The sequence below is a fragment of the Mustela lutreola genome, chromosome 7 (assembly GCF_030435805.1).
Source record: "Mustela lutreola isolate mMusLut2 chromosome 7, mMusLut2.pri, whole genome shotgun sequence".
NCBI lineage: Eukaryota > Metazoa > Chordata > Mammalia > Carnivora > Mustelidae > Mustela > Mustela lutreola.
Window position 1 is genome coordinate 124,676,826 of NC_081296.1, and position 25,622 is coordinate 124,702,447.

The 25,622-nt window shown below is 48.1% G+C and overlaps 2 protein-coding genes across 4 annotated transcripts in view; one reads left to right on the forward strand and one right to left on the reverse strand.

The window, feature by feature from the left end:
- The window catches only part of NRDE2 (NRDE-2, necessary for RNA interference, domain containing), a 50,300-nt gene extending 37,838 nt beyond the window's left edge, over positions 1-12,462 (forward strand). Inside the window, exons 10-16 of one of the 3 annotated variants that reach the window (XR_009355766.1) lie at positions 1,875-2,245; positions 2,596-2,638; positions 3,011-3,903; positions 4,954-5,092; positions 7,285-7,356; positions 7,830-8,039; positions 8,978-12,462. Coding sequence is in view for 2 of the 3 variants with exons in the window: in XM_059182518.1 (XP_059038501.1) it covers positions 1,875-2,245; positions 2,596-2,638; positions 3,011-3,903; positions 4,954-5,092; positions 7,285-7,356; positions 7,830-7,955 (1,644 nt within the window). In the remaining variant the exon portion in view is untranslated. Of the gene's footprint in view, positions 1-1,874; positions 2,262-2,595; positions 2,639-3,010; positions 3,904-4,953; positions 5,093-7,284; positions 7,357-7,829 lie in introns of all 3 variants that reach the window. The other 2 variants (XM_059182518.1, XM_059182519.1) reach the window with 2 other exon arrangements.
- Positions 9,564-24,499, reverse strand: PSMC1 (proteasome 26S subunit, ATPase 1). The gene is made up of 11 exons (XM_059182520.1): positions 24,429-24,499; positions 19,861-19,914; positions 19,014-19,110; positions 16,989-17,113; positions 16,577-16,762; positions 16,301-16,429; positions 15,363-15,459; positions 12,407-12,596; positions 11,841-11,992; positions 10,880-11,034; positions 9,564-9,917 (listed from the first exon to the last, which is right to left on the reverse strand). The coding sequence occupies exons 1-11, from the start codon at positions 24,429-24,431 to the stop codon at positions 9,783-9,785; spliced, it is 1,323 nt and encodes a 440-aa protein (XP_059038503.1). The 5' UTR covers positions 24,432-24,499; the 3' UTR covers positions 9,564-9,782.
- Between the last annotated feature and the right edge of the window lie 1,123 nt (positions 24,500-25,622).

Below are 25,622 nucleotides of genomic sequence, written 5' to 3' on the forward strand. Positions count from 1 at the left end.
TTTTATGTTAAAATAAAGGAAGAGCTTTTACTTGGAGCCTGAAAAGGACCCAGTTTCCTAAGACCTGGCCGTACTGCTTGCCATGCAACACGCTCTAGGCACAGACCAGCAGGTGTTTGCGGTCCCGAGGCTCACGAGCTCTGGCCTGGTCTGTTGTCTGCGACCCTCCTTGCGATTTACGTGCTGCCAGGGTGGGGGTTTTTGCCCATTTCCCTCCCTGCGGGACCACTGGTGCACGGACCGTGCCTTTCCTGTGCTGACTGCTCAGTTGACATTCCCAGATGTCAAATGACTATTTGATGCTGGCTCTTCTGCTCCAGGCACAGCGACCAACACGAGTGCCCAGAATGTTTGAGGAGTGGCAGATATGGTCGGGACCCAGGGAACTGGGGAGCTCCGGGTGGGAAGGAGGGGCCGATGCCAGGGAAGCCGCCGCTCAGCTCTGCGATGCTGCATGCGTGGCCTGCGGCGAGTGTGCACAGGGTGTCCCTTTCCTGGCTGGCGCCATGCATCAGGAAGAGCAGGGCGTGCGGTGGTCGATGGTTTTCTAGCGTTCAGGGTCACCTGGCCAGAAGTTAGTCTGAGGCTTAGAGTGCCAGTGGTTGTCTGGAAGCTCGTTTCTGGAACAAACTTCCACTCTGAGCAGTTCCTTGTCCCTTAGCTTTTTTTCTAATCAGAGCGTGGAGGAGAGAAGCTTTCCGATGAATTGACAGTTCTGAGGAGGCCCCCAGGGAGTCCAATTTTTCTGTGCTCACGCTTTGGCTTCCTCTCTGCTGGGAGCCTTGGAGACCAAGCAGGTCAGCTGTGCCCTGAGACAGAGGCCAGCCTCTGCGGCCTCACACTTTAAAGTGGCGGCATGAAATCAGCCGCGGACGGGTCCACTGAGCGTTTGGCCTTGAACTGCGCTTGCCACGGCCCATGGCTGCTGGAGTCTTCTTCCTGCCTCACTGCTGTTTATCTATCTTTTAGCCTGTTTTTCATTTCTGAAGGCAATTTTGTATGAAGAAGCCACCAAATAATAGAATTCTTTTTTTTTTAAAGATTTATTATTTTTAGAGAAGGGAGCAGGGATAGAGGGGGAGAGGGAGAGAGGATCTCAAGCAGACTTTGTGCTGAGCGCAGAGCTTGACGCAGGGCTCCATCTCACAACCCTGAGATCAGGACCTGAGCCTAAACCAAGGGTCTGATTCTCAACCCACTGTGCCACCCAGGTGCCCCCAAATAATAAAATTCTTATTTTCTATCTTTTTTTTTTTTTTTTTAAGATTTTATTTATTTATTTGTCAGAGAGAGTGAGCACAGAGTGGCAGGCAGAGGCAGAGGGAGAAGCAGGCTCCCCGCTGAGCAGGGAGCCCGATGTGGGACTTGATCCCAGGACACTGGGATCATGACCTGAGCCGAAGGCAGCTGCTTAACCAGCTGAGCTACCTAGGCGTCCCCTTATTTTCTACCTTAATAAACAGTTTGGGTGATTGTAATTTATTAGAGTAACTACAAAAGCAATTATGTGTGCTTTCAGGAGTGAGTACGATCCTAGATTTTCTATGAATTCATTAGGCTCCTTTGGAAGGTTTTGGCTTAAGCCCATTCATGGTACTGCCTCCTCCTGCCGGTGCCTGGGCAGCGTGACAATGCCACCAGCCCCCCGCCAGCTCCCCTCCATCTCTCTGGTGCCTGATGAGGCCTTTGGCTTTTTTTACATCTTGCAGGAAACCTAGCTCTTGTCTGTTTAAAGTTTAATAAGAGTAATGTTGAATCATCAGCACACCCACATGAAAGGGCCCCAGGAAAAGTCGCGAAGCCTTGTCTCTGGTCTGTCACAGTGAACAAACTGCACCCCTGAGCGGGCTGCCTCAACCGCCTCTCTGTTACAGGTGCTGTTCGATGACATCGCACAGTCTCTGATCCAGCTCTCCAGACCGGATCTTCAGTTCCAGCTGGTCACAGCCTTTCTGCAGTTCCTGGGTGTGCCTTGTGGCTTCAGCACCCCGGCCTCCTGCGTCTACTTGGCCATGGATGAGAACAGCATCTTCGATAACGGGCTTCATGATGAAAAGCCATTGACTTTCCTCAACCTCTCCTTCAATGGCATCAGCTGTGTTGGCCGCTCAGACCCCCTGGGCTGCCGTCGCTGGACCCGAGGTCACAGTCGAGAGGGCGAGGAGTTCATCCGCAATGTCTTTCACCTTGTGATGCCTCTGTTTTCAGGCCAGGAGAGGTCCCAGCTCTGCTTCTCCTGGCTACGGTACGAGATGGCGAAGGTAACTCTGGCCTCCCCTGCTCCGTGCGGGGGCTTCAGACATGATCTCGGGGCTCTTGGTGTTCCTCAGCACTGGGCTTTGGCCCCTTCTTGTTCTCAGAGCCCCCAGGCTTCAGTATGTGGCTGCCCCTGCTGAGGGGTGTGGGAGGGGCCCTGTGTATGCTGCTCGCCAGTGACTGGAGCTGTTTGTTGTGTTCACTCTTGTGCCAGATATCTGGGATTATACGAGCAGTTACTGTGAAGACTCAAGCTTAGGCGGGGGTTGGGGGTTTCCGGGTTTATTAAAAGATAAAACAAGCTACTTACTTACTTCACTCTTCATCGCTATCTGTTAGGTGTTTTTCTAGGATGGACTCTTCTGCCCTCTGCTGGCCACTGGTTAGTATTGAATCTTAACGTCCAGAGCTCTGGCGCTTAAATAAACTACACGAATTGCACACACGGGGACATGTTCTGAAAAATAGTGTGTAAGAAAATTTGGTGGCCTCCTGTCACTGGAGAAAGATACTTGGACCAGACGAGCCTCGTTTACCGAGGTTTCCAGTGGAAGCCTGGATGCTGTCGTTTGGGGGCGCCAGTAACCTTGGTTCAATCCTGATTTGTTGTCCAGCTCAGGGATCCCACATGATTGGCTACCCTGTGATGCAGGAAGGAAGTGTAGACGCCCGTGTGGCTTTCTGAAGCGGACAGGACAGAGGGGTTGCTTGAAAATAACAGAGCACACAGGAGTCCTTTTCTTTTTACTTACAGGTCATTTGGTGTCTGCACACTAAAAACAAGAAGAGGTTAAAGTCCCAAGGAAAGAACTGCAAAAAACTCGCCAAAAATCTCCTTAAGGAGCCAGAAAACCGCAACGATTTCTGCCTCTGGAAGCAGTATGCACATCTGGAGTGGCTGCTCGGCAACACGGAGGACGCCAGGAAGGTGTTCGACACGGCGCTCAGCCTGGCGGGCGGCGGGGAACCGAGGGGGTCCGAGCTCTGGGAGCTCGGCCTCCTCTACGCGCAGCTGGAGCTGGAGCTGGAGCTCTCGGCCGATGTGAGGGGGACCACCGCGGCCCGGGCCGTGCACGTACTGACCAGACTGACGGAGAATGGGCCCTATGGGCCCTACTCGGGGCCGGTCTCGGCCGTTCATGTCCTGAAAGCCCGGAAGGCTTACGAGCACGCGCTGCAGGACTGCCTGGGGCAGAGCTGTGGCTCCGCTTCAGCTCCCGCCGGCCCCGCTCACTGCCTCGCGAGCCTGGCCAAGTGCTTCCTGCTCTTCCAGTATGTGACTGTAGGCATCGAGGCGGCTGTGCGGCTCTACGAGCAGGTGTGTGCGGGGCTGCGGGGCTCGGTGTGCCCGGGCGGCGTACTCGAGGCTGTCACGCTGCTGCACACGGGCTTGCTCCGGTTCCACACCAGGGTCCACGTTTACCCCCTGGCTCCCCTGCGCCAGGCGCTCTCAGAGGCGATACAGCTGTACCCAGACAACCAGCTTCTCTGGAGGGCCTACATACAGGTTCAGAGCAAGTCCCACGCAGCCAGTAAGACCAGAAGGTTCTTCGATGCTGTTACCAGGTCCGCCAAAGCCTTGGAGCCTTGGTTGTTCGCGATTGAAGCTGAGAAAATGAGGAAGAGGCTGGTGGAGACCGTTCAGAGGTAGGTTCGGACATCTTGTCCGTCTTGTCCACAAGCCTTTGTGGTGTGTTTGCTGTGACCCCGCTGCCCTGTGAGGCCTCTGGGATCCAGAAGCAAATACGGGCCAGTGCCCAGAGCTCTGCTGTGGGTGTCCTGGTGACGTGGGATGACCTCTTGGAAGAGGACTGCAGTGGCTTTGTTAGGGGCTCTCATGGCTGTCTGCCTGGGCCATGCGTTTGGGCTCCTGAACGTTGCTGATGGCGTGTGGGGGTCCAGTCAGGCATCTGCTGTCTGAGCAGCGGTGGGGACAGCACGATGGGCAAGAGCAGGGGCTCCAGAGTCGGACTGTGGATTCAGATCCCAGCTCTTGCACATCCCAGCTGTGTGGCCTTGGGCAAGTCCCGTCCCCTCGAATAGGTTCCCCTTCGGGGTGAACGGTAGCCTCCTGCGAGGACTGCTCAGAGGGGCCAGGCAGGGAGGGGCTGAGCAAGAGGGAGTGTGAGAGAGTTACTGGCCTCTGTTGTTATCACTGGCGATGACCGCATTCCGTTCTACAGGTCAGGTCGTCTCTTGATCCGGTGAGGGTGTGTCTGAAGGTTAAGTGACTATCACGGTGGCTTTGCTCTGACCTCTTATCAGCCGATGACTCAGCGTTGCCTTTGAAGAATGTGTTGCTTTGTTTTTTTATTTCTTCCATTGGGATTTTATTCACTCTATGTCCCCTGAGTCGAAAGGACTTTCCTCCCATCAGGTAGCATTCGCATTCTGCTGAGTAAAGGGTGGGCTTGGCTCTAGAGAGCGGAGATGCAGGGAGATCGTGTGTGAGTTCTAGGTGGACTCTGGCATAGAGAGCACAGAAGCCTGGGCACTGCCTTCCTCCGGCCTTGGAGGGGCCCCGTCATGTCTGCAGCCTGCGCCCCCAGGACCCCCAGACCGGGGGATGGCACTGTACCTGACACACTGATCCTGCCGGAGAGGGCATTGGCAGTCACTAACGCTCCTCTTCCGCCAGCGCCAGTGGTGGGGGGCATGAAAACTGGTCTTGGAGAAACACGAGCCTTTGTCTTGCAGGGTGGATGGCAGAGAGATCCATGCCACGATTCCCGAGACCGGCTTGGCTCATCGGATCAGAGCCCTGTTTGAAAGCACGTTGCAGAGTGACCATGGCCGCCTGTGCCCTTTGCTGTGGAGAATGTATTTGAACTTTTTGGTAAGAAAATGTTTAGCGTTTTTGTTTTTCTGTAGAGTTCTGTTGCTTCCTCCGTGTAGGGGAGAATGTGCATAATGACCACCGGCCAGGAAAGCTGGTAGGGCCTACTTTTCCCCCACACCTTGTCAGCCTCGATGAACCCATCCAAGGACCCTGGTGGAGTCATGTCAGGTCGCTCTGGACATTGTGGGGGGGGAATGCAGGCTGCATCGCTCCTGGGGGCTTTGGCAGAGTGATGGGAATGGAATCATCGCTGGGTGGTTCGCAGTGGAACCTCGTGCGGCTCTCTCAGGGTTGACTTCCTCAAGTAACAACTTGGAAGTGGCCTAAGAGCTTTCATTAGAAAGAGACCTTCATTCTCTCTCATCTGTTCATAAGAATTCCCAGGTTCTGATTCTGCTCTGTCGTTAAAGTAAGATTCACCCTAGAATGTAAATTTGACAATGAGTCTTTCTCTCCTCTTGACAGAGGAGCTTGTTTTCACTCAGAGATGCCATCTGATCGTGTTACTCTGCGTGTGGAGGCTGGAAGGTGCTTCCTGGGCCTCGTGGAGTCTGTGGGTTGACTTTGCCTTTCATTAAGGACCTGGCGTTGGGATGGATAAACCCATCCCATGCACTTCCTGGAATTTATCTGCCAAGTCGCGTGGTTTTTTGGAAATGTAGTCTCCTAGGCCACTCGAGTGTTTCCACTAAAGGCTAGTGAATCCCATCCAAGGGATCGCTGATGAATGCTGTACTTTTCAGAAGCCGGGAGTGACCTTCCTCGTCTCTCTGCTTATTTCCACTGGATAAATTCTCAAGGCAGTCAAAGAATTTGAACTTTTCCAATAGAAGCATGACAGAGTTGGGTATCAAGGGATGTGGAGAAAGTAAGCTATGGGTAGGAGCACTTGGGCCTTCCCCATCTTAGACTTCAGACTTCGGCTTGGTGGGCTTCCTCTGAGCGGCGAGAGGACACGGGATGTCCGGACAGCAGCTTACAGGCACGCTGAGGACGAGGAGGCACAACCTTGCTGGCTGAAGTCAGTATCGAGTTGAACTAATCCAAAAGTCTGTGTGGTTTTTGTTTTTTTAATATGTAAGATTTTATTTATTTATTTGTCAGAGAACAAGCAGGGGGAGCGGCAGGCAGAGGGAGACAGAGAAGCAGGTTCCCAGCTGAGCAGAGCCTGATGGGGGGCTCGATCCCAGGCCCCTGGGATCACGACCCGAACTGAAGGCAGATGCTTAACCGAGCCTAGGCCTTCTCCAGTGGCCGATGGAGGGAATCTGGGAGTGGTTTGCATTCGAGTCCCGCTAACTGATGTAGCTGAATTTGCTGGGTTCCGGGTTATCAGTGAGCCCCACAGATACAGTGCCTAAGAATGGACAGTCGTGCAATTTTTCCTTCTTTCAAGAACAAGAAAACAGTGTCCTAAGTTTATGAGAGGATATTGAACTATTCTGGTGTGTGAAGGAAGGCCAGCTGGTACTGGTTCCTTGCGTGTGAATTCAGAGAAGTCCAGTTTTGGGAGGCCTGGAGGGGAGGAAAGGCAGGCGTCCCTGGGCTCAGCGGCTGGCTCTGGGGGTGGCGGAGTCCTGTTGTCCCAGGTGCTGACTATGGTCCAAGTTAGTCTGTTTCTGCGGGGCTTAACCTGAGGGAACTGAAAAGGAAGGGCAGCCGTCCCTGGTGGACAGAGAGCCTGAGCCACAGTCTCGAGATGCGTCCCCCAGGTTCTGCGAGTCAGTCCCGTGCCAGAGGCCATGCACCAGCCACCTGGTAGAAGAGCCAGCGGCACCTAGAAGGCTCTCCCTATAGGAATGGGAGCCTGGAGGAGGTGGGTGGGCTGTCAGACTGAAATTCCTGACCAGGAGTTTATTTTTATTAGTTAGGTGCTGACTCGGTGATGCTGGTTGTCTCATTCCTCTAAGGTTTTAGAAAATGGCAAGTGTTACGGCAGACATTGTGTGTGTGTAGTCATCAGCCTCGTCTCACACACACGGCCTCGCTCTAGGCACCGTTCTGACACAAGGCACTGTGGTCCCCAGTGGAGGAGGAGGTAGACTGGTCAGAAGTCAGAGGGCCCAGTCTCCTCTGGGTCCATCGGTGCAGGGGAAACACCGCACAGCAATGGCCCCGAGAGTGCCCTGTGGCACCTGGACCCCTGCCCAGCAGCCACTGTAATCCTTTAATTCTCCTCTCTGCCTCAGGTTTCCTTGGGAAACAAAGAAAGGAGCAAAGGCGTGTTCTACAAAGCTCTTCAGAATTGTCCTTGGGCAAAGGTAAGTCCCAGAGATCATGAGACCTGCACATGCCCAGTGCCCTTCCAGCCTTGGGGCCCACTCATCCCCATCCCTAGGGACAGGGCACATCCTGGACCACGTCATAGGGAGCATGTCCCCAGTGGAGGCTTGGCTGAGGGGCACGTGTGAACGCCCTGTGCTGGGGCTGGTGTTTCATGGGAGCCTGGCTGCAGGCAGGGGGTTTCCATCGTCTGGCGGGGTTCAGCCCAGGTGCTCAGCGTGGGGACCTTGGCCCAAGTCTGCCTTGCCGAGCCTGGTCAGGTGGCATGTGGGGACTGTCCTGTCCACCAAGCCCAGCCCCACTTTAGAGAAAGAAGGCCTCGCTCGGGTCCACTTACTTTCAGCCCCAACTTTGTGAGTTCCATGTCCTTCTGGAACCCAGTCCCCAGGCACTGCCAAGTCCAGACGGCAACGGGGAGGGCAGGCTGGCTAGCGTGGGACTCCTTCCCTAGGCGCTGTACTTGGATGCCGTGGAGCACTTCCCCGAAGAGATGCAGGAGGTCCTGGACCTGATGACGGAGAAGGAGCTCCGGGTGCGCCTGCCCCTGGAGGAGCTGGCGCTTCTGCTGGAGGACTAGAGACCAGGAGGGAATGGGCCCTGCCTTCCAGGCCTCGTCGCCTGCCCTGCCGGAGCTGGGATGCACGAGATTGGGGATGCCTGGGTGCGTGTGTTCCGGGAGCTCTGCTTTTGAAGTCTAGCTTTCTTAGTACTTTGTACCTGGGTCATCAGTTTCTTATCTCTTGCACATTTTTTTGGATGTGCAAATGACACAGAAGCTGTTGTTCACACATTACATGTGTGAATATGTAGATAAAAATCACACCTAGTGATAAGGAAACCTCTCGTGGTTGGCGTATGTGAGTTTGTGCTCTTCCTCTGCTCCCCGCCCAGCACCCCCAGAGTGTGTACGCCCCCTTGGTTGGCATTCTTGGGGGTCCTGCCAGGGTTTCTGGGTCTTGCAGTCATGACAGGAAAGGTCTGGGGACTCGAACCTCTTCCCCAGGCTGGTTAGCAGGAGAGCAGATTTTGCCCTTCTCTTCAGGCCAGTCAGTGGAGTCATTTAAAACTTGGTGTTCCGGCCTGTATCAAGTGCATTGAGTTCCTCAGGGTCCCTAAGCTCTTCTCGATGCCTCCCAGCTGTGACCAGCAGCACCACCTGGGCGCCTGGCAGAGATGCAGCCTTGCGGGCCCACCTCAGCCCTTCTGGGTCCGGCTGCACTTGAATGGGACCCCTGGAGACTTATGAGCACCCACGTGTGGAAAGAACCCCTACAGCAGGAAGCACGCGGGCAGCCATGTGAGCGGAGTGCAGAATGGAGCCTGCGGCTTCCTACCAGACCACCCCCTGCCCCTGCCCGTGAGATGGTCGTGGCAGCCGTCATCCGGGTGCAGACAGAGGCCAGTAGGTGTTTGGGGGTTAGGAATGGACATCTCTACGTTCAGACCACTTTCTTCTGTAAAGCACATGCCCACAGTTATTAACTGTTAATATTTAACTGGGAGGAAACTGCTTTATCTTCTCTGACCTCTGCTCTTAAAAAAACCAAAACCCTGATGCCTAGAATTGCTGAAGTTGTCATTCATTGTCATCCCATCCAGAAAAAACAGTGTTGTGGAACAGAAATCTGGGCTAGAAAGAGCTGGAAAAGAAGGGTGACAAGTCAGAGCCCCTGAGGAAGGTGGCTGGCCAGCCAGCCAAGTGGACACTTACCTTGCCGGGCTTGGACACATGTGCTTGGACACGGACCTGCTCTGAAAGGAGAGAAGGGCAAGACAGACAGGGAAGAGGAAGCTTTGATATGGTTTTGAGCATCCTGGAGAGAGATGAGGTTTCGGAACCTGAGAACAAGGGATGACCTGGGTGGCGAGCGGCAGACGTCAGCCCGGGCCTGTGGAGATTCCTAGTAGGAACACTACGGCTGCTTTCCTGCCTGAGTGCTGAGAAACCCGCAGGCTCCACAGACCTTCCAATACGGAAAGATGTTTCCTTCCAAAGCCACAGCCACACTCTTCCACTGCAGAGACCGCTGGCTCTGTGTCACGTCCTCCCACTAGCTGCTGTCCAGCTCTGCCACCGGCTCTGGGCACGTGAGGCAGGGCCAGAGGTGCTGAAAGCCCCCCTACTGCCCAGGTCCCCCTGCTTATTGCTGCTGAGCGCCGGGTGTGGAGGTTCCAGAAACGAATGTGAGAAGGAGCACGCTTTATTGGAGACAGAGCACTGCATGGGACCAACAGGTGAAGGCGGCCTGGGGGGCATCCTACACGCTCAAAAAAGTACACAAGGAGGTTCTGCTAGTAAGAAAGATCAACTGGAACATGGGTTCCTCTGGGCAACTTCCCCAAACTCATCCCTTCAAGGGGTCAGAACAACCCCGACCACTTCCTTGAAGGCAGCTGTGGTCGGCTAGAGATATAGTCCCTCAGGGGTGCCTTCTTGTTTTTTATAAAGAACATTTTCTTTAGATTTCTTGAAGTCTTCATTTGTTACTTTCATTCTGCGTTCTCTCAAGGCCATCAGACCAGCTTCTGTACAGATTGCCTGTAAGAACGAACAGTATGTTCAGAAAGGGAAATACTTTTTACTTGTGCTCTATCAATTCAGGAGCTGCTTGAAATCGGGTGTAAGACGCTTAGACTAAAGAAACTGCTTAAACCGTTTGGGAAAAGAGTAGATCTTTTCAATGTTTTACACATTCTAATTACTTTCTCAGGGTCTGAGGTGGCTTTGAGGAGGAGGAGGCCTGGCTCAGGTTCTAACCAGCAGGATGGCCCAATGGGGAAGTTCTCTGCTCCACTTGTTACAGGAGCCACGTTCCTTCCTGGGCACCAGATGCAACTACACCAGGACACTAGCAGCAACAGAGAATCCATCCAGTTCATTTACCCACAGTCCAAAGAGAACACGTATCATGTATTCTGGCTCGCTGTCTCAGGACAGCATTTACTGGGATTTATTTCCTTAGTCATCACTTGCCAAAAGCAAAACAAAAAACCCATTCAACATGATGTGACAGAAACACAATCCTGGCATTGAAGTTTTTATCTGGTTATGGCCCTCAGGATATTTCAGATGGTTCAGCAGAAAAGAAAGTGTATTTGTGAACAAAAGATAAAGTATAGCACTAAAACGGTAACATTGGATAAATCAAGGTGATGGGTATACTAGTACTTACTAATGTTGCAACTTTTCTGAAGACTTCAAATTTTTCAAAATACAAAGTCGGTACAAAATTTTAATATAATTTCCATTTTAAAAAGAGCTTTTTATTCACCAACACAGACACTAACCCAGTTCTTTAGAGACCAAGGATACACAGCTCAGTGCAGGCAGCAGTGTGAAAAGGCCCCACATGTGCCGTCCTGCCCTGACCATGGTACTTAGACCTGACAAAAGCCCAGATCCTCAGCTAAAGAGCAGGCTGGACCCAGATCTGGTGCTGCCAGCCTCCTCCCACCCCTGCCCCATGAAACTGAGAGGTACGACCCAGCCCAGGTTCTCACCTTGATATCAGCACCCGAGAGGTCATCTTTAGCCATGATCAAGTCGTCCAGGGTCACATCATCGGCCAGCGTCATCCTGCTTGTGTGGATTTGAAAGATGCGCTTCTTAGTCTTCTCATCGGGCAGGGGGAACTCAATCTTCCTGTCGATGCGACCTGTGGGTAGAAAAGGTTTCCAGTCACATCGCTGCACAGCCCCCAGGTGTGGCTCCAGCTCAGGAAGAGTCTGAGCCGTGTCCTCACTCACGCTGTTTCGGTCAGACAGCACCCTGTGTGTGTGTGTGGGGGGGGGTCCAAATCCCGAAAGGTGAACATCCCTCTTGTAGTTGTAAATGTCGGCATTTGAATTCATCCAATCTGAAAGAGATCCGCTCTGCTGGGGTACCCTTAGAAATAAAGAAAGGGCTCCTGAATGACCTACGTAGTGAAAAAGGACAGATTGTGTTAAAAAGCATAAACAAATTAGCCACTGCTGCATCCTGGTGGGACCTGAATGTAAAAAAATGAACCTGAGTTAACATATGAATTATTTTCAGAGAAAATATCCATTATGGGAAAGAAAAGATCACAATTTAAGATTAGAAGGGCTACACCCACTGCATCACGTCCTTCCTTAACCACAACCTCAGGGGATGAGGTCTTTAGTAAGTTACTCTGCATTTCACGCGTTTGCCTTGATACTTATCTTTTTTTTTTTAAAGGTTTTATTTATTTGACAGATCACAAGTAGACAGAGAGGCAGGCGGGGGCAGGGGGAGAAGCAGGCTCCCCGCTGAGCCGAGAGCCTGACGCAGGGCCTCATCCCAGGACCCTGAGACCATGACCTGAGCTGAAGGCAGAGGCTCAAACCACTGAGCCACCCAGGCGCCCTGATAACACATTGTTCTTAAATCCCCTGCTCATGCACTTAAACGGTCATCCATAGACACAACAGCTATCCCTGGTAGAACAAGCAAACTGACCTGGTCTGATAAGAGCTGGATCCAAAGTCTCTATTCGGTTTGTGGCCATGATAACTTTCACGTCACCCCTCGAATCAAATCCATCCAACTGGTTCAGCAGCTCCAGCATTGTTCGTTGAATTTCTCTCTCACCACCAGAATTTGAGTCATACCTTTGAAAAAGAAGAGAAGGCGTGAAAACCTAACTGATCTGCTGAAGGATAACTCAGACGTCCTCAATTCTAGCGACAAAATCACGCCCTCCCATCATGTTGTTTAAATTGTAGAAGTTTTATGCCTGAGATTTTATCATTAATTCAGTCTCCGTGTGCCTGAAGTCCAGATCATGATGCCTGGCTCCGAGCAGATGCTCGGGACACTGCTCTGGACTAATCTCCAGGCAGTCACAACTGCATGACTGTTAACCTGGCACCTGGGAGAGCAGAGCCTAAAGCATCCAGAGTACCATGGGACGGTAGGAACTATGGCAAACCCACAGGCAGGCCATCCAGGGGGTACTCAATGATCGTTCTCAGAGAAGAGCTCTGGGGCTTTTATCTCTGCTCAACACAGAAAGAGAAATGTACCTTTTTGTTCCAATGGCATCAATTTCATCAATAAACACAATGGATGGTGCGTGTTCTTCTGCAACTCGAAACAGTTCCCGAACGAGTTTGGGCCCGTCACCTAGGTACTTCTGAATAAGTTCCGAGCCAACCACTCTCAAGAAAGTGGCTGAGGTTTGGTTTGCTACTGCTTTGGCTAATAAGGTTTTACCTATTTTAGATTTAAAAAGAGAAAGGAAAAAAAATCCTTAATTGCTATTTTAACTTAAAAACTCTGTCAATTAAATGGGCATCAGAAATGGGCAGATCCTGGGGCACCTGGGTGGCTCAGTGGGTTAAGCCTCTGCCTTGGGCTCAGGTCATGATCCCGGAGTCCTGGGATCGAGTCCCGTGTCAGGCTCTCTGCTCAGCAGGGGGCCTGCTTCCCTCTCTCTCCCTCTGCCTACTTGTGATCTCTCTCTGTCAAATAAATACATAAAATCTTTAAAAGAAAAAAAAAAAAAATGGGCAGACCTCTAAAAGGTATGCCCCCATTCCAGGGTCTTAACATTCTGCACTCCGAGGCAGGTAAGAGGAAATTGAGAAAAACCTAAATAATGTTTTGATTATTTTTAACTATCTTCCTCATTCTTCATTACAATGTCAGAAAGTACATTTTACTGGGATATTCAAAGGTGTATAGATTATTAACCTAACTCATGCAACCAGGGTTAGAGATCCAAACTCAACTCCTGTGAAACTATTCGTGATGAGAAATGGCCTGCAAACCCTAGGTCTGACCTAAGGAACCTGACCTGGAGTACCAGGCCTACAATCCCTGGGGCTGTGTTGGGTGGGCCTGCCCGGTGCTCAGCTGAGATAGGACCAGCTCCTGGGAAGCCCATAACAGAGAACTGCTGAAAGCTCTAGAGACGTCTCAGTCTCTGGTGTGCCCTTGTGAGGATCGTTCCTCTCAGGGACAATCTCAGACATTTCCAATTCTCCATTCCTTGATTTTTTTTTTTTTTTTTTTTTTTTAAGATTTTATTTATTTGTTGGAGAGTGAGTGAGCGCACAAGCAGGCAGAGGGGGAGAGAGAAGCAGGCTCCCTGTTGAGCTAGGAGCCCAACGCGGGACTTGATCCCAGGACCCTGGGATCATGACCTGAGTCAAAGGCAGCGGCTTAACCCACTGAGCCACCCAGGTGTCCCATTCCTTGATATTTCTATTTCAGGTCAAAAACAACAGCTGTGGCAGCCACCCTGTGAACTTTAGGGCTGGAAGACTACTTGGCCCCTTTGATGGTGAGGACATGGGCACAGGGCCAAGCCGTGGTGTCAGGACACTGGCAGCTAGAGGCTGAGCCAGTGAAGGACCAGGCTTAGGCCTGCAGAGGGGCAGGGGGAGGCTGCTGGCAAGTGACACAGGCTTAGTTCAAGTGGGAAGGGGGACAAGGCACTAAGCTTGAGAATAAGACGTGGTGACGATATCTTTTTGGCCAGACAGGCGGAGGGGCAGGTGTGAGGGCTTAGAAGCATGGACTTCTCCCTGAGTACCAGTGAAGGATGGTGGATGGAAGACAAAAAGGACCGCCTAAGCAGATGGCCTCTGACCCTCCAGAGACAGCCTCAGCCAGCTGCTGGGTCCCTTCGGTAGCCAGCTGCTGGGTCCCTTCGGTGGCCAGCGGGATAACCAAGCCAGGCTCTTCCCCTCCTGACGGCCTGCCACCCTGTGCTCCAGCCCAGCCCCTCACGTCGGCCCCTGGCAGTGCAAGTGCACTGAAGGTGGCCCACAGCTGCAGGTCAGGCGGCCTGCCTTCCAGCTCCAGCCCCGCTACTTGCTCAACTCCCAAGGCTCCCACGGCCCCAGGCTAGTCACCGGCCTCTCTGAGTTTCCTGCACTGTAAGATGATGAGCTGCAACAGCTCCGCCCCTCTGAGCTCAGTTGTCTCCTGGTGCCTCCACTGTGGGCAGCCCCCAGTGACCCCTTCAAAGAACTGTGCTTCCTCTGCAACTTCCACGGCACTGAACTGCTAATTCCCGGACTGTAAAACTTACTCAGGCCAGCTAGTTGCATAATGAACCAAATACATATCTGTATACGCATCTATTCATCCAATATTCTATTCACTCAGTACAGTGGACCAGACAGTGAACCCAATCTGAACTGCACAGAACAGCTTTTAAATCTGTGGTTTCCCACCATGGCTCTGATACATGGACCTGGCCACACTCCAGATGAACAGGTCAGAATTTTCAGGGATGGGACCATCACTATTTTTTAAAGCTCCAGGGTGATTCCAACGTACAGCCAAGCTTAAGCATCCCAGTTTATTTTGTTTTATAAACTCTTTTTTTTAAAAAGATTTTATTTATTTGACAGAGATCACAAGTAGGCAGAGAGGCAGGCAGAGAGAGAGGGGGAAGCAGGCTCCCCGCTGAGCAGAGAGCCTGATGTAGGGCTTGATCCCAGGACCCTGAGATCATGACCTGAGCCGAAGACAGAGGCTTTAACCCACTGAGCCACCCAGGCGCTCCTTATAAACTTTAATAGATTCACATTACTCTTATGAATACTTTAAAGTTTTATGTTTTATAGCACATAAATCTAATATATTTGAGTGCAGAGAGGAGTTCTATGAAACTGTAAATGCATTCACACTGAGCAGGCATTTTTGGAGGGGGAGGGTTTCCCTACCGTGCTTATTTTTGTTGCAATTCCTACTGTTGTTTTTAATACATTAAATCTGTTAAGTCTACAATTTTAAAACTAAAGTAATTCAGTTTTTTAGCATCACCTATACAGATAAAAATACTTTTATGTAATATGTATATTTCCATATTTACTCAGAAAATGCACAAAATGTTTAGAAAACCTTGTTTCAAACTAAGGAGTTGTGGCATCCTTACTCAAGAATTAAATGATTATAACAAACTAATGCTACAGCTCAAGAGATTAGCTCAGTGCCCTGAAAGTGTCAAACCCAGAGCATACATACCTGTGCCAGGTGGACCATAGAGAATAACCCCCTTCGGGGGCTTTATACCCATCTCTTCATAATACTCAGGATGAGTGAGAGGAAGTTCCACAGATTCCTATAGAAAACAAATGAATACTTGGTAAAAATGAAATGCTCTCTCACTGAAATTATCAGATCCACGAATTGGCATTCTGAATATATCCCACTTTCAACAAGAAGCTAAAATGTCACTTAGTCTTGTTAGAGACCGTGTGCCTGACTTTTGTCTAGCAGCAGAGACAGATGGAAGACGACACCTGTCCTCACTGAGTTCCCCTTCCTACTGCGTCCAGTTTCCCTCTCACTTTCTCACAGAAGTCAACCTGGAGCAAAATTCAAGCTCTTCCAGAGCAAAAGGAACTTAAAGTGAAAATACACTGTTTTCAGTTAAACCACAGACAAGATTTTCTAGCAAGATTTTCTGATTCCTGTTATACCAATGGACATAATGGCTATTTCCCAGACATCTCCGAGGTCACCAGTTGTGACTGGTGACAGCTCTACATGACCCCCCTACAGATGAGATGGGTGGCTCCCAGCCAACCTGAACGACCACTTCCCTTCACCCCACTCACACTACCCCACACATCACTGGAGGTTTCCAGACAGCCACAGCTGAAGTCAACACAAACGGAAACATTAGATATCCACCCAGATAACCATGGCACATTGCATGTAAGAAGGATGAAGCTGCAGCTGCTGCAGGAACAATCATACAACTTGTTGTTCCTATTACGTAACTCAGGATTAACAAATAAAATACTTGGTATAAAATACTCCACAACTGGCAAGCTTTGAGTCACACTGGTTTGATCACTAAGGAAAACACAAAACATACACAATAACTCTATCTCTAAATAAGATAGTTAAATATAAAATTGAAAATCTAGAAACCCAAATCTGATTCTTAGATTTACCTTAATTTCCTGGATTTGGTTGTCCAACCCCCCAATATCAGCATAGGTTTCCTGGGGCGCCTTTTCTACCTTCATCACTGTGACCAAGGGATCTGTGTCGTCCATAAGCACCCCTATGACGGCATGCACCTGAGAGAGAACATTAAGTTAATGCAGAAACATGAGGTTCACATAATCCACTCACAGCAAAGCAACGCCGACCACCGAGCAGCGCCAATGGACAGATCTGAGAGGAAGGAGAAAGCACTCCTAGGGGCTTAGAGACCATCAACTTGCCTTGTGGTTGAGCAGGACGGAGCAGCCGGGTTCCAGCAGATCCTTGTCTACAAAGGAAAGAATGCTGACGTAGTGTTCGGAGCCCACAGATGTAGACACGATGGCGTGATTGTCATCAATGATCTCCTCCAAGGTTCCTACTGACATTGGGGTCCCTCTCAGGTCATCCACCTTAGACCTTTCCTCCTGTTTAAGAGTATGCCATCAAGGAAAAGCAGATTAGACCTAAAAAGCAGACAAGGCTGATAGTTTTACTAGATTTACTAAATTTTACTACATTTACAAAGCAGGTAATGCTTTTAAAAGGCAGCCAGTCTAAATGGGTCAACTACTTGAATTTCATTTACTCACTGAATTCTAGTTAGTACCGAAACAATTTGTAAAACAAAAGTTACAGTAATTTCTGAATTACCTCTTGCTTTTCTTCTAAAGGCTTCATTTGTTCCTGATTTCTAATGAATTCTTCCTCCATGAGAAGATAGTCTTTAATTCTCTCTAACTTCAATAATTTTAACCGGCACTGAGTATGGGGTGTCACTGTAATTACAAAGAAAAGTTTTATTCTATTTGAAGCTTGAAGTTAGCAATTAATTAAGTTCATTCTTAAGGAAAAAATGTTAAGACTTAAAATAAGCTTATTTTTGTTGAACAGGCTGAAAAATTCAAGTCCTGGTGACCCTAGATGCTAAAAGAAAAGGGACTCTGGCAGTTGTAAGCAAGCAGATAAAAACAGGGATGACGTCTGAATGACATCTGCTACATGAACTCAAAAAGAAAGAACTCAACAACCTCAGAGATCATTTACTTTGGTTTTTTATTTCCCATTTGTGTTTATAAAAATAGGTACAAGTGCTGTCCAGTCAGAATACATTGCTGCAGGCGAGCTGAGGAACACCCACCCCCAAGAAGAACTGTGAAATATTAGTGATATTAACATGTGGCAAGCATTCTTTCCATATTCTTTTGTGTTGTTTCTTTTGGCTTAAAGTCTCATGCTACATAAGATTTTAGCATATATAGACAAAAATATCAACTTTTTCTTTTGTGGTTTCTGGGTATCTTCAAGATGTATCTCCTTCCCTAAGGTTAAATATATTCCTGATTTTTCATTTATGTACTTATTTTCGTATCTATAATCCATCTGGCAAAAAGCAAGGAGTCTAATTTCATTTTCTCTCAATAGCAAATAAAGATGCCAGCCATTCTGTTAAACAACTCACTCTCCCCCCACAGAACTCAGTCACCTTTACCATATAGTCATTATCCATGTAACTTGACTGTTTTTGGACTCCTATGCTCTTCTGGCCATCTGATGATCTATTCTTTACCAATACCATATTGATTCATTATGGTAGACTAATGGCATGTTTTTCACTGTCTGGCTCCCTTAATTCTTAACCAAGCAATATTTTAAAAATTATTTCATCTAAGTAGGAAGAGACTTGTTTAGATGGGGGTAGGGGAGGTATGTGAACCGCAGTATAAGAAGGAGCCACCCTTGGGAAAGACTGGGGGAAGAACATTTTTTAAAAGATTTATTTATTTTTAGAGAGAGAGAGCATAGGGGAGGGGGAAGAGGGAGGAGAAGGGCAGAGGGAAAGGGGGGAAAAAGACGCCCCGCTGAGCGCAGAGCCCAACATGGGGCTTGGTCCCATGACCCTGAGATCATGGCCTGACCTGAAATCAAGAGTTGGATGCTTAACTGAATGAACCACCCAGGTGCCCCAAGGGAAGAATATTTTTAAGCAAAAGACAAAAGTCCTAATGTGTGGGTTACCTGGAGTGGCTCAACTGCTTAAGCATCCAACTCTTGATTTTGCTCAGGTCATCTCAGGGTCATGAGACCAAGCCCCAGATTGGGTTCTGCAATGGGCATGGAGCCTGTCTGATTCTCTTTTTGTCCCAATGCTCCGCCCCACCCTGCTTCCACATCCCCACCTGTGCATGTGCACGCACTCTCTCTCAAAAAAAAAAAAAAAGTCCTAATGTGCATATGAGTCGAAGAACACAAGGCAGGACTATGTGAACAAGCAAGGAGAACGGTAGGGGCTGAGAATGGAGAGGTGGCCTGCATTAGGTCACCTGGTCTGAAGCTTAGTCTATGTTCAGTAACGTCACTGAAACAGTTTGTTCATGCATCACAAGATGTGAATTCCAACGTGTTGGCAGTCCATTTATTCAAGAACATGTTTCTAAGTTATTCAAGCTCAACCTGAGTTTTCTAACCCAAAACTACACTTTTCATACATTAGAGGAGATACATTAAAGGAAATTAGTGGAATTTCTTAAGCTGTATACGGTTTGTACACAACTCTGCCACACATAAGAACTAGAGCTTCAGCTCCATTTCCTGCCTCCATATTCAAACCCCTAAACTACATACACACAGACGGTTCCCAACGGAATCACGAGATAGCATGGAGGACTATGTCATTACCCAGTGGCAGCTTGCTGGCAGCATCTGGTCCCTTTGTTTTCTTCTTCTTTTTCCCCACCCGAGTTGGTACAGGAGGTTCATATTTCTTTTTCTTGTCCTTGAATTTTTAGAACAGGAAAAACAAAAACCACACAAATATCAAAACACAAACTTCTTTCTTTTGTACCATCATCTATCTCTAGTGGCTGTAATTTTCCTTCTCTTTTAGAATGCTATTAAAAACTGTCCTTTTAAAAATAAAGCTAGTTGGGTGGCTCAGTGAGTTAAGCATCTGACTCTTGGTTTTGGCTCAGGATCATGAGACAGAGCCCCACATCGGGCTCCGTGCTCAACGGGGAGTGTTTCTCTCTCTCTGTCCCTCTGCCCCCCCCCCCCCCCGCTCTCTCCCTCAAGTAACTAAAATCTTTAAAAAACAAACTAGGTATTACATTCGTGCAATTTTAATTGGCGAACTTAACTGATCTTTCTTTTTATAATACACAGTGATGGGTTATTCAGTAAGGACTAAAGGTCAGAATTCAGAATTATATGCCAGAAGTTTGGGCTGAAGTAATTTGAGACAATTCTTCACATCTGAAGATATTAAACACTAAATACAGGCAATTTAAACTCTATAATGTTATAGTATACACTTAAAAACCATTAATGCATAACTACTTACTTGACAGGTCAATAATCTTCTCTAAAACATGGAAGTGGGCACTGAATCTGTAGGCCAGGTGGGTAATAACTACAGGATCACTTATTTTGCATTTTCAAAGTCATGAATCCCCAAAGAACTCCTCAGCTGAGATCAAGGGTACGTTCCATGATCTACCTGTATCACAGACCTATCTGGCTTATTTACCTTGTCATCCTTCTTGCCACCTCCAGGGCCATGACCTCCACTCTGACTCTGACCCTGAAAAAAGAAATCAGAAGTATATATTCAGAACATGATCACTTTAAAAGAACATCCTTTTTATTTTCCTGTGATTCTAAGACACCAAGACTTGCCCCTCATTTTAACATTTCTGAACTTAAGGTGTACACCCTGTAGTCAACACATACATTTAGCATGGTAGAATTTCTTTTTTTTTTTCCTGAAAAGCTGTTAGTTGCACCTTGCAACTGACTGCATCTTATATCAAGGACAATTCTATTAAGAAACTCATGTAACTTCTGTATCACAATGAGGCTGGGATTCTAAGACCGCCCCTTTTTGAGGGAAAAATAGAGAGTTTAACATTCTTTATTATAAAACTACTTGACTGAGTATATTTCATGAAATTAGGCCATCAGAGTTAAATCATTTTACCTAGTCAACAGTCATTTATCAATCACTTACTCCTTACTGAGATTACACTGAGACCCAGGAGATTTTCCTTTCAGTAGCAACTTATATACCTCCCATCTCTAAAGCCTGGGGCTCTTGGGCAGGTCTTTCTTGCCAACCTGAAAAGCTGAATCACTTTAAGGTATCAAGAATTCAGTGTATTGGAGGCACCTGGGTGGCTCAGTGGGTTAAAGCCTCTGCCTTCGGCTCAGGTCATGATCCCAGGGTCCTGGGATCGAGCCCCACATCAGGCTCTCCGCTCAGCAAGGAACTTGCTTTCTCCTCTCTCTCTCTCTGCCTGCCTCTCCGCCTACTTGTGATCTCTGCCTGTCAAATAAATAAATAAAATCTTAAAAAAAAAAAAAAAAAAGAATTCAGTGTATGAATAAGTTCATGGGATTCTGGACTTTAAAACAGACCACTCAGTTACAGGGTAATGCTTAACAGAGAACAGTATCTCAAAAATAATGGCATTTTAAGTAATAATGAACTTACTTGAATAGAAGGACCCCCTCCCCTCAAACTACTTCCACATAAGCACCTCTAAATACATCATGGTTACCAAAGAGTTAGGGTCAAATGTATTTCCCTGCATGCAGGACTCTTAAAATTTTGTGCTTTATTCTGAAGTTATTTAAGGGCTCTAAGAAATTTTGGTTAAAAGAATTAGTTAAACTGCAATAGGTGCTCCAAATAGTAGGCCTTTAACACTTACTTCTACCTCCTAAAGAAATCTGCTGTTGGCCAGGGCAGCTAATGTTTGTGGGTTTCTTACTATGTGATTAAGTCTATACTAGACATTTTCCTTCACTATCTCATTAATTTCAAACCACTGTCCAAGGTAGGTTCATCATTCCCATTTTCTAGATGAGGAACTGTAACACACCTAAGAACATGGGCTATGGAGTTAGACGCATCCAGGTTTCAATTCTGACTCCAGCACTAATAGGCTATGTGACCTCAGGTAAGTCAGGTCACCTCCCTGAGCCTTGGTGCCCTTAACTGAAAAGTGGGGATCATACTAGCTCCTGTTACTGAAAATGAGGTAATGCTCATAAACCACTCCCCATTTGCATGACTCAAAGTAACTACTAGCAATACGATATTATTGGTGAAAAAGAAATGTTAGGGTCAGGATTTCAATTAGCAATCTGGTTACAAAATCTGGGTTCTGAAACCCATCTGGTTTAGTTCATCACACTCTCGTTGATCCCATCTGTTGTTTTTTTTTTTAAGATTTTATTTATTTGACAGACAGATCACAAGAAGGCAGAGAGGCAGGCAGAGAGAGAGGAGGAAGCAGGCTCCCTGCTGAGCAGAGAGCCCGATGCGGGGCTCGATCCCAGAACTCTGGGATCATGACCCAAGCTGAAGGCAGAAGCTTTAACCCACTGAGCCACCCAGGCACCTCCCCATCTCTGTTTCTATCCTGTACTCTAGCCAGCCTCCCAACTGAGATCCACAACAATTTCTCTCCTCACCAATCCAGCTGTTACCATCTAAAACAAAGAGCTGTTCCTTTCATTCTGCTCAAAAACCTTCAACTGTTCCCTAGCACTTATGGTGTAACAACCAACCTTTTTACAGTGGCATACCTGGTCCTTGCCAAACTGGCTTCGACTGACCTTTCCCACGTTCATCTACCTCACTGGTGACCCTGTAAGTCTGGCCCCACAGGAGGACATTTTCCTGAAAGGGTCCCAAACTTATTCAGGTGTGGGGCATTTTACATTATATTTCTCAGTCTCCAATAACAGTAAGAAATATACCCATTATTAAGGCCTTATATACGGTAAACAGTGTACATTCTCTGAATATCATCTCATTTAATTCTTAGAGACACCATGATGTTGGTACTATCATTACCTCTAGTTTATGGATAAGGAAACCAAGGCCCAGAGATGTTAAGTGACTTGCCTATTACCACAGAGCTTGTCAGAGATGTGGCTGAGAAACACTCAGGTGTACGGACCCCAATAACTGTGTGTTTCTCTACTACATGTCCTCTAGAAAACACTAACAGGGTTTGTGTTATAGCAAAGCCACTTACTGTGTCTCAGTTTCCTCTTTGGTAAAGTGAAGATAATAATTACTACAGGGACTGCTGTGAGAATAAGAAAATGCTGGAAAATACCCTTGCGTTTATTGCAGCACTATTTATAGTAGCCAAGATATGGAAGCAACCTAAGTGTCCACTGATACAATGAAAGGATAAAGATGTGTGTAAATGCACACCAGCACACCAACACAGGGGTATTACTCAGCCATTAAAAAAAAAAAAAAAAATAGATCTCGGGGCACCTGGATGGCTCAGTGGATTAAGGCTTCGCCTTTGGCTCAGGTCATGATCTCACAGTTCTGGGATCGAGCTCCGCATTGGGCTCTCTGCTCAGTGGGGAGCCTGTTTCTCCCTCTCCCTCTGCCTGCCTCTCTGCCTACTTGTGATCTCCCTCTCTCTGTCTTATAAATAAAAATCTTAAAAAAAAGAAAAAACAGAGATCACCATCTGTGACACTAATGGACACAGAGGGTATTAAGCTAATTAAAATTAGAGAAAGACAAATACCATATGATTTCACTTATACGTGGAATCAAAAACATAAAAAAAAGCAGAAACAGACCCATGAATGCAGAAAACTGGTGGCCACCAGACAAAAGGGGGTGGGAGATGGGCAAAACAGGTGAAGGGGAGTGGAAGGCACAGGCTTCCAGGTGTAAAATGTGTAAGTCACGGGATAAAAGGTACCAAGGTACAGCACATACAGGGAATCTCGTCAATAATACTGTGATAGCACTGAAGAGTGTCAGATGGTAGCTACCCTTGGGAGCACGGCATACTACAGACTTGTCCAGTTACTGTGTTGTCCACCTGCAACTAACGTAACGCTGCCTGTCAGCTATACTTCAATAATAAATGCTGGGGCGGGAGGCCTGGGTGGCTCAGTGGGTTAATCCTGGGATCAAGCCCCGCATCGGGCTCTCTGCTCCGCAGGAAGCCTGCTTCCCCCTCATCTCTACCTGCCTCTGCCTACTTGTGATCTCTCTGTCAAATAAATAAAGAAAATCTTTTAAAAAATAATAATAATGCTGGAAAAGTACCTGGCACATGCTTAGAACAGCAGCCCAAAGTCCTTATGAGACCTATCCCACTGTGCTCAGGCGTTTCTGATGTTCGGGATACAGGCTCAACACATTCCCACCTCCGGCCCTTTGCGCTTACTATTCCTTCCGCCCGGACCACGTTTCCCTCAGACGTCTGCATGGGCTGCTCTCTCATTCTGCTTAGGCCTCTGCTGCTCAAATGTCACCTCCTCTGAGGAACTTTTGCTGACAGCCACCGCTCCCATCAATGGCCATCCCACTCATCTCTATCCCGCTCCGCATATTACATGTCTCTTTTTCGGGTTTTTTTTTTTTTCCCCCCGGCCTTGTCTAGAATGTAAGTTCCATTTAGACAGAGACTTCACCAGTCACACTCACCTCTTGAGCGCTCAGTGCCTAGAGCAGAGCCTGGCGCCCCCCTCCCCCAATTTGCGGGTGCTCCATGAATACCAGTTTGGTGGACTAACGAATAAATGCTGTTTTTATTATTCTTAACACACCACAGGAGCGTGCCCTCCGAGCTCCACCTGTCATAGAAGCGTCCGTCTTCAACGCTTCCTCCAAATGCCCCCACTCCGAGCGCTCCTCCATGGCTGCGCTCTCCCCTCCGCAGCTGGAACGAATCCCTCCCTCTCCTCCAGTCGCGCAGCCCTTCACCTGAGCGGCTCCCAAAGCACTCGCCTCAGGTGCTTCGGGAGAAACTCCCCCGCGCCGGTCAGCAGGGTCAGGTCGGCGGAGGTGCAAAGCCGGGCGCCCTGACCCGCTCTGCCGTCCCACCGGTCAGCCCGGGGGACCCTTCGCGCCGAGCCCTCTCGTCCGCCCCGAGCCGTGGCGGACCCAAGCACTGTCTCCAGGAGCCTTCGTTCCCCGAGAAGACCGGACCGGTGGGCAGGAGAGCGGGCGGACCGAGTGCCTCGGGCATCCGCCTCGTCCCCACGTCTCGGGCCGCTCAGACCCAGTCGCGCCGCGACCACCAGCTGAAACCCTTAGTCACTCACCATCTTGCTTCGGCCGCTCGAACCACCGCTGCCGGAAGTGCATCCACCAAGGCGGCCGCCAGAAGCGGAAGTTGCCGAGGAACGCTACGGAAGCCGACGGGAACCAAATCCCTCTTTACCGGAGTCGCGCTTCCAGGGCTCCTGTGGGTGGGGTGCCGATATAGCTTACCAGCAAAATGTGAATCTTGTGAATATCTCACTTGGAGAAAAAAAAATTAAGTAGAAGTTATTCGTCTATTGCAAACAATTAGAGACGAGGACCTAGACTGAAAAAGAGCTAAGACAATTGTGAAAGTATAAAGCATTTAAAATATGCAAAAATCATCACTGAGAACTTCACTTACTGTTCCAAGAACTGGAATGGGATTTGGATCTGCAAAGTTGACAATTACTTTTGGACCAACATTTAAGCTATGATTTGGTCTCTGGAATAAACGTGATCATCTGAGAGTATTTCCTTGTCTAAGGAGTTAACTAGATGTTTTCTTTTTTCCTTTGGTGATTTGTAACTTGTGATGACGCCAAATGTCTCAAAATAACTAATCTTGCACCTAGTTGGTAAAGTTCATCACTTACTACATCCACCAGGACATTAGAAAGACGGCAAGCATCCCTTTAGCCTCTGGAAACTTCTATAACAGGTACTCGAAACGCTGCATGTTGCTGAACTGGAGAGATGAGTTCATTTTTGTTTTTTGTTTGTTTGTTGTTTCCCCTACTCCTAATTAATCTAATTAGTTGTGAAATGCAAAAAATATTTCACTAATTCACAAAATTATTAAATTAAAATTTTATTAAATTAAGATTTAATATTTTAAAAAATTTAATAATTTTTAAATTTAAATTATTAAATTAGATTAATTAAAATTTAAATTAAAACATTTCACTAATCCATTTGTATCCAACAGGTATAAAATACGGGAAATTACTCTTCTTTTTCATCATCATTAAAATACTGTTATAGGAGCGCCTGGGTGACTCAGTGGGTTAAGCCTCTGCCTTCAGCTCAGGTCATGATACCAGGGTCCTGGGATTGAGCTTCACCTCCGGCTCTCTGCTCAGCAGGAAGTCTGCTTCCCTTCCTTCTCTCTGCCTGCCTCTCTGCCTACTTGTGATCTGTCTCTCAAATAAATAAAACCTAAATAAAATAAAATACTATTATAGAAAGACTTGACGCTGTTGACCTTCACTAGC

What these genes read in the sequence shown, in the direction of transcription:
- PSMC1 (XM_059182520.1), bottom strand. An exon ending in TGCCAGCAAGCTGCCACTGG is followed by an intron (nt 17,114 to 19,013) that starts GTAATGACATAG and finishes TTGTAATTACAG; the next exon opens with TGACACCCCATACTCAGTGC. An exon ending in CTTTAGAAGAAAAGCAAGAG is followed by an intron (nt 16,763 to 16,988) that starts GTAATTCAGAAA and finishes ACTCTTAAACAG; the next exon opens with GAGGAAAGGTCTAAGGTGGA.